At 48.3% G+C, this 8,124-nt stretch overlaps 1 protein-coding gene across 1 annotated transcript; it reads left to right on the top strand.

Annotated features, from left to right (window-relative positions):
* Positions 1 to 696: 696 nt before the first annotated feature.
* TEX52 (testis expressed 52) lies at positions 697 to 6,810 on the top strand (the record flags this gene model as incomplete). Its single annotated transcript, XM_080660162.1, has 3 exons — positions 697 to 789; positions 1,869 to 2,419; positions 6,438 to 6,810. The coding sequence occupies exons 1-3, from the start codon at positions 718 to 720 to the stop codon at positions 6,808 to 6,810; spliced, it is 996 nt and encodes a 331-aa protein (XP_080516288.1). The 5' UTR covers positions 697 to 717.
* Between the last annotated feature and the right edge of the window lie 1,314 nt (positions 6,811 to 8,124).

Raw genomic sequence — 8,124 nt, 5'->3', positions numbered from 1 at the left:
CCTGGCTTCCTTAGCTTGCACTGCAGCTTTGCAAAGAGCCACCTAGGCCCCAGCTGGCCATATGCATGTGAGCCAGCTCAAGAACACTACTGTAACTACTCAATAAAATCCAGGGTGTAAGAGTTGCTCTCTGTGGTGTGTTGGCGTCTGGTCCCTAAGCATAAAAAGGGATTGGGAAAGAAAGTGGGTGATGATGAAGATGGGCAAGCAAGGTCTGAAGACATGAAGCACTTGGGAGTGCAAAGGGCTTTGGCATGGACTACCTCCCATATGGTACCTGCACAGGCACACAGCCTTTCTAGCACAGAGATGACTGCTTACCAATAATGGTCCTGCACAGCCAGTCCCCTCTAAGGGAGAGGAATACCTGGGGGCAGACCTTCCAGAACATTAGGAAAGGATGAGCCCAGTTAAGGTGCCTCAGGACCACCTTTACCTCCAACCCAAGGCCTGAAAGCCAGCCTGTCCTGCTTTTCTCCGCAGGCCTTCTAGGCCAGTCCCTTCCCAGAAGTGCTCCCATTTCCATCTTTCACAGTCAGAACTTGTCTCATCCCCTGACTCTGGGCCTGGACAGCCAGGACCCAAAGGACTGATGAGCCCTCTTCCCTGAGGCACCACCCAGGAAACAGCACCATAGCAACCCAGGCAGCAAACAATGCTGCCAGTAAGGTCTTCCCTATAAAGCTGCCCCTCCTGGCAATTGGGCCCAGAAGAAGAATGGCCTGTAACCCAGGAAGATCACCCCGAGGGCAAAGTAATCTATCCCATGCCAGGAAACCTTTCCTGCAGGTAGGGGGCAGGGCCCCATCTCTGAGGCCTACCTTTTTGTACCCCACTCGGCTTAGTGGCTGTCCCCCTGGGTGGGTCATGCTTTCTCCAAAGCAGCAGATCTCCAGACTGTGAACACCCTCTGTCTTCCTCCCTTAGTTCTATGGTACTGTGAACACGGGATTCAGAACAGAGGAGAGGAGACGCCTGCTTATTACATATCCTGTACTGTTGATGACATTGTAATGATTTAGGGGCCTGGGCCCAAGAAACAGGAGTTTGGGGAACCAGAAAAGTCCTAGGAGTGGACTGGAGGGAGAGGCATTTTTGAAGAGCATAGATAGCATCATGATTAGTGCAGACAAATGGCCACAGTCCCAGCTCTGCTGCTCACAGGCTTTTCTGGGTGAGTTAATTACTGTGTGAGATATTTACTGTGTCTTGCTTTTTGCACCTTTGAGATGAGAACCGTAACAACACCTGCTCACAGGGCTGTGAACATTAAATGAGATGTGGTTAAGTATTTAGCGCAGTGCCTACATATTTGCTACTGTTTATTTCATGGGGGTTTGGCTAGAAAAGGGAAGGGACAAACAGCCTAGATGCCTGCTATGCTTGCTTGTATTTTAATGAGAAGGGCAATGCACCAACAACAGGGAAACAAGTACTAGGAGTCCTGGTAGAAAAGCACCCAGGCTCCCTTCTCTGGGCAAAGACTCCCCTCCTACACTTGGCTCGGTAAGGGACATTTTCTCTCAGGATTTCCTCAGGCCTGAAGTGCCCCGTTAGGAGCATGAGTTCCTCAGCAGGAATGTGGGGGCCCCAGAATGAAGCGGATGGGTGGAGGTAAGAAGTGAAAATCCAAGTTGAAAGAGGATGGGAAATCAACCCCAAACCTGGTAGGTGGAAAGAGAACAAAAGATGAACATTCTATGGGAATAATACAGAGCTGGCCTACCTGCTGCTGGGCAGGGCCAGAAGGGAGACACGCTCCCTGCCAGGCCGCCAGTGTCCTGAGGAGAGCTGGCAGCTCCTTTCCTCTGGGCTGCTCCTGGGAAGGTGAGGCAGAGCGCCCCCACGCTTCCTTTGTCTCTCTCTAGATGTTCCTGGCCAATGAGTCCCTCCCAGACTACCGCACATGGGCTCAGCGTGAGTTTCTCCTCACAGATGAGCCCGGGGAATTGCCTGGCTTCACCAGGCAAGCCTACCACCAGCTGGCCCTGAAGCTGCCACCCTGCACAGACATCAAGTCCAGGGTGCGCCACCAACTAATCCACCCTTGGAAGGATAAAACTGAGCACACCTGGGGCTTCCACACGTGGCTTGATGTAGGGCGCTTGCCCGCCACCTTTCCCAGCAGGCCTGACAAACCCTATGATAGCAATGTCTGGCGCTGGCTGACGGACTCCAGGGCCCACTGCCATCCCCCAGCAGAGCCCGCCATCCCCCCACCCTCCTGGATGGGTCAAAACACCTTTCTGACCTTCATCAGCTGTACTCCTATCTTCTTGAATGAGAATAAAAAGAAACAGGTGATTTTCAGGACAGTGAAAGAACTAAAAGAAGTGGAGAAACTCAAGCTGAGGAGTGAAGCAAGGGCACCTCCACTCGACACCAATGGCAACATCCTGCCGCCAAAGAACTTCAAGAAGTAAGAGGCGCTCCTTCCTCAGGCAGCTCACCCACCTACCCATGTTCAGGTGACCCCCCCCCCTCTGATTCCTGTTTCTGATATCTAATTAGTACTCTAACTTTCCCACCTATGAAAACTAAACACTCTTCTGAATGTATCTGGAGGGAAAGGATGGAGGCAAGGGAAAGACAGCCAGGGGAGGGGCTCAATTATTTATTTTTTTAAAAATATATTTTTATTATTTTTATTGATTTTTTACAGAGAGGAAGGGAGAGGGGTAGAGAGTTAGAAACATCAATGAGAGAGAAACATCAATCAGCTGCCTCCTGCAGGGCCCCCACTGGGGATCAAGCCTGCAATCAAGGCACAAGCCCTCGACCAGAATCAAACCCAGGACCTTTCAGTCCATGGCCCGACACTCTATGCACTGAGCCAAACTGGTCAGGGCTCAATTATTTAATTAAAAATTAGGAAATACTACTATGTAGTTAACACCCACTATAGGCCGTGGGGATACACAGAAATGTCACTCAGTCCCTGCCCTCAAGGAGCTTACGAAAGGCAGATGTCTACATACATGCATGGAAAGACAGCTATCAATGCAAGCTCTCACATCTTAAGTGCTATGTGTGAGACCGAGTGGTTGTTGTAAGGATGTCAGTTATTAATGGAAAGAGCTGAGAGCTAGAGTCAGAGGCTTGGATTAAAGTGTCACTTTGGCAAATTGCTTACTTTTTCTAGACTCAATTCCATCATTGATACAGTGGGGATGGTAAATACTATGCCTACCTTAATATGTGAAGATAAAATGGGTTAATGAACATATGGACACACCAAACAAAAAATTGATGTTATTACAGAAATTCAGAAGAGAGAAGGACAGAGGGATTGCTGTGGGCTGGACCACCCCCCAAGAAGGCTTCATGAGAAAATGAATGAAAGCTGAAAGGGTAGGAAGCCTTCAGAAAAGCAGAAAGGCCCTGGCCAGTTTGGCTCAATGGATAGAGGGTCCCGGGTTTGATTTCGGTCAAGGGCACATGCCCGGGTTGCAGGCTTGATCCCCAGTAGGGGTGTGCAGGAGTCAGCCAATCAATGATTCTCTCTCATCATTGATGTTTCTCTCTCTCCATCTCCCTTACTCTCTAATATCAATATATATATATATATATATATATATATATATATATATATATATATGAAGGCAGAAAGGAGGGGATGGGAGACTGACTGGTGTGAGTAGAGACAGGATTGCAAAAGGACTTATTCCAGAACCCTGCAGCTCCCCCCACCCCTCCACCCCATTGTGGGAACTCACAGATATTGCCATACTGGTTACAGTCCAGGCACTGGGCATGAGTGGCAGGAAAGGAGGAGAAGAATAAGGATAGAATGTCTCAAATTCCGATCCCACAGGCATTAACAGAAGCATTGAGGGGTCGAAGGGGGGAGGCTGTGGAGATCTGCAATCTTAAAAAAGAAAAAGGCCAACAATTGGTGATTTTGTCTTCTCTCTAGTGTCCCTGCAATGAAGATTTATTATTATTTTTTAATATACTTTTATTGATTTCAGAGAGGAAGGGAGAGGGAGAGAGAGATAGAAACATCAATGATAAGAGAGAATCATTGATTGGCTGCCTCCTGCATGCCCCCAACTGGGAATTGAGCCCACAACCCGGGCATGTGCCCTTGACCAGAATCGAACCCGGGACCTTTCAGTCCCCAGGCTGACGCTCTATCCACTGAACCAAACCAGCCAGGGCTATTATTATTATTATTTTTTAAAATATATTTCATTGATTTTTTTACAGAGAGGAAGGGAGAGGGAAAGAGAGTTAGAAACATCGATGAGAGAGAAACATCGATCAGCTGCCTCCTGCACACCTCCCACCGGGGATGTGCCCGCAACCAAGGTACATGCCCTTTTTTTTTTTTAAATATATTTTATTGATTTTTTACAGAGAGGAAGGAAGAGTGATAGATAGTCAGAAACATCGATGAGAGAGAAACATCAACCAGCTGCCTCCTGCACACCTCCCACTGGGGATGTGCCCGCAACCAAGTTACATGCCCTTGACCGGAATCGAACCTGGGACCCTTCAGTCCGCAGGCCAACGCTCTATCCACTGAGCCAAACCGATTAGGGCCTATTATTATTATTTTTAATTGATTTCAGAGAGGAGGGGAAAGGGAGAAAGATAGAAACATCAATGATGAGAGAGAATCATTGATCGGCTGCCTCCTGCACACCCCCCACTGGGGATCAAGCTGCAGGCCTGATTGGGGGTAGAGGGGGTGGTGGTGGAATTGAACCGTGACCTCCTGGCTCATAGGTTGACACTCAACCACTGAGCGACACCGGCCGACTGCAATGAAGATTATTGATGGCTAATATGTGCCAATACTAGGCATACAACGATGAAGGAGACTTAGCTCACTCCTCAAAAAACTCAGTCAAATGATAGTGCCAGATGTTCTGTCGTTCCTTTTAAACAGCTCTGTAAGGGGTTAAAATAAATTGTTAGAATTACTCTAGATCCATGAGAGAGCACATTCTGAGCATGAGAGATCCAGAGATTTCAGAAAAGTTCTGAGCCTGAAGATACTCATGATCTTGCTGGGAAATAGAACATTTATATATAAACTTGGCCATTCTCAACTCTGGTAGAATATTAGAATTATCTGGGCCTCTGTAGAAAACTGTTGAAGTTTGAGCACCACCCAGAAGAGTCTAACTTACTTGGCCTGGGGGCAGCCTGGCATGGTATTAAGATCCTGAGGATGATTCCGCTGTGTAGCAAGGCCTGAGAACTTTTGCTGTACATGAAAGAGAGCAAACAGGGCTATCTGTGAACCAGGTGCAAAGCCTGTTGAGCCCCAGGAAATTTGCCACTGTTCAACTATGGATTTTAAAAAGTCAAATTCTCACCCTAGCGGGGTTGGCTCAGTGGATAGAGCGTCGGCCTGTGGACTGAAGGATCCCAGGTTCAATTTTAGTTAAGGGCACATGCCTGGGTTGCAGACTTGATCCCCAGTGTGGGGTATGCAGGAGGCAGCCAATCAATGATTCTCTCTCATCATTGATGTCTCTCTCTCTCTCTCTCCCTTCCTCTCTGAAACCAATAAAAAAAAAAATATTTTTAAAAAAAATCAGCCCTAGCTGGTTTGGCTCAGTGGATAGAGTGTTAGCCTGTGGACTGAAAGGTCCCAGGTTTGACTCCGGTCAAGGGCACATGCCCGGGTTGTGGGCTCGATCCCCAGTGGGGGGCATGCAGGAGGCAGCCAATCAATGATTCTCTCATCATTGATGTTTCTATCTCTCTCTCCCTTTCCCTTCCTCTCTGAAATTAATAAAAATATTTTTTTAAAAAGTCAAATTCTCGCCCTGGCCTGCTTGGCTCAGTGGATGGAGTGTCGGCCGGCAGACTGAGGGGTCCGGGGTTCGATTCTGGCCAAGGGCACATGCCTGGGTTGCGGTCTCGATCTCCGGTGGGGGGTGTGCGGAAGGCAGCCAATCGATGATACTCTCTCATCATTGATGTTTCTATCTCTCCTTCTCCCTTCCTCTCTGAAATCAATAAAGAAATATATTTAAATTTAAAACAAGTCAAATTCTCATTGTTGAATCTAATACTACAGGCCTGTAGAAGAGGGAGCCATCAGACAAGGTATTGGAAGGCGACAGGTGAGAGCAGGAAGGGCTCTTGGATAGCATCATATTAACCAGAGATGAGAAGGAGCACATGTGCTGTATTTGCCCTTCTTCCTAGTGGAGAATAGTTAGAATCTGGATAATGATATATCCTACAATATGTCAAAAGATTGACCAGCTAAACACAATTATTCCAGCCTAATGCCAAACACACACACAGGTCATTTGGAATAGATCTATTTCCAATTAGGAAAAGAGACAGAGGGATTCCCTATAGCCTGATTGCTAATAGCTTATGGAGGGCTGCATCGTACTCTTCCTTCTCACCCCTTCCACTGTGCCTGATCTCTGACTTCCTTTTCTCTCCACACCCTCACCCCTCAATAGGTACCAACACATCTCAGCTGGTGGAAGGTTTGAACCCCTCAGCTTCCAGCTTCTGCCCAACCCACTTCCCAATGATTCTGCCAGGAGCAGGCCCTGCCCGAACCCTCTGCCTCACTACCAGGAGAAGGTGCTAAAGCTGGCCTTGTTGCCAAGTGCACCCCTGAGAAAGGACCTTGTGAAGAATTACCAAATCCTGATAAAGGACCGCATTGCCTTGCCCCTCCACCATCTCTCCAAGGCACAACCCAGCAAAGCCTTTTCCAGGAAGAGAAAAAGAAGACCTGGACACACCTGGAAAAGCCTCCAGATGGGTGAGGACCACGGTGAACCCACAGACCCCCAGGCTCCAGTGTTCTCAACAAATGTACCTTAAGCAGGAAGCCTTTGGGTGGCTGAAGGACTCTGGCTTCCTAGAATGGAATCTCTCCAGCTCCTCCCCAACATCAAGCCATCTTTGTAGCCCAGGCTCCTCAAGACTCTACTGAAACTCTAAATTGTTACGTCTTCCTTGGAGGACTCTCTCATAGCAAGTGGGAATATTGGTGGTGGTGGGGAGGGGGGAGGGAAGGGAGACAGAGAGAGCAGAGGGGGGTTCCCATTCCCAGGGACAGAATGAAAAGTGGGCGGAAAGACAGTGTGTGTGTGTGTGAGTAGGGTTGGGGGGAGGAGGGAGGAGTGTAAGAAATGTGAGTAAGAAGTTACTTCCACTCCCATAGCCCACTGGAACAAGACTGGGATTATCAGAGTACAGGAAGCTTTTTAGGCAAAAATAACCTCAATTCTACCCCTCCATGGACCATTTGATGTCTGGAAAAAGACTGGAGGTAACTCTGCTGGGTTGCAGGTCCTACACAGGGTTTGGGGAAGCAGAGGTCAGGCCTAGGTTGGTGCTAGAGGATGGAAGAGTCTCAAGTCTGAGGTAGGCTGACCAGGCCTCCATAGAGGGACAGGAGTAGAACAAGGCAAAGGTCAAAGTGATTCCCCCAGAGCATTATGTTAGGGTCTGTGTGCTGCAGTTGACCCCAGATTCCTCAGCTTTTACAATGGGGTACCAAGGACAAGTGGCCTAAAGTGGAAGCAGGCAAACCACATCAGAAAGGTGCTGACCCAGACTGGGTGGAGGTTGGTGGGGGAGGGCCTGCAAGGGACCTAGTGGAGGTGGCATGGGGGAGGCAGCTGGGAGGCTGCTAAAGAGTCACCTCATCTCTTCTTGTCCCTGTCATTCCCCAGGTTGGCAATCTTCCCCAACTGGGCTTCTCTTGGCCTTCTGCCCATTGCCTCTTTGTCTCCACTTTTCTCAAGCCCTGCAGGCACCAGGGAATCAAAACACCACCAGGGTTCTAGCCCTGGTTAACCAACCACTAACCAGCTATGTGACCTTTGGGAAGGTCATTATGTGACCTTTGGGAAGGTTGTTGTCCCCTCAGGCCTTCAGTTTTTTCATGTGCACCTAGGCGGGACTAGGGTATATAAATCAGTGGAATAAATAAAATCACGTAAGTGAAGTACCTGCAAAGTATCTGACACATTGTAGATTCTCCATAAATAAAGCTATGATCATTATTCCTAGAATAAAAGAAAAAAATGGACGGCATATTACTCATCCATAAGAAGGAATGAAGTACTACCCCTGGCCTGGTAGCTCAGTTGATTAGAACATTGTCCTGATACACCAAGGTTCCAGGTT

This window comes from Plecotus auritus (genome assembly GCF_963455305.1).
Source record: "Plecotus auritus genome assembly, chromosome: 3".
In the NCBI taxonomy this organism is placed as follows: domain Eukaryota; kingdom Metazoa; phylum Chordata; class Mammalia; order Chiroptera; family Vespertilionidae; genus Plecotus; species Plecotus auritus.
The sequence above is the reverse complement of the archived record's forward strand: the minus strand, read 5'-3'. Positions and strand labels throughout refer to the sequence as shown.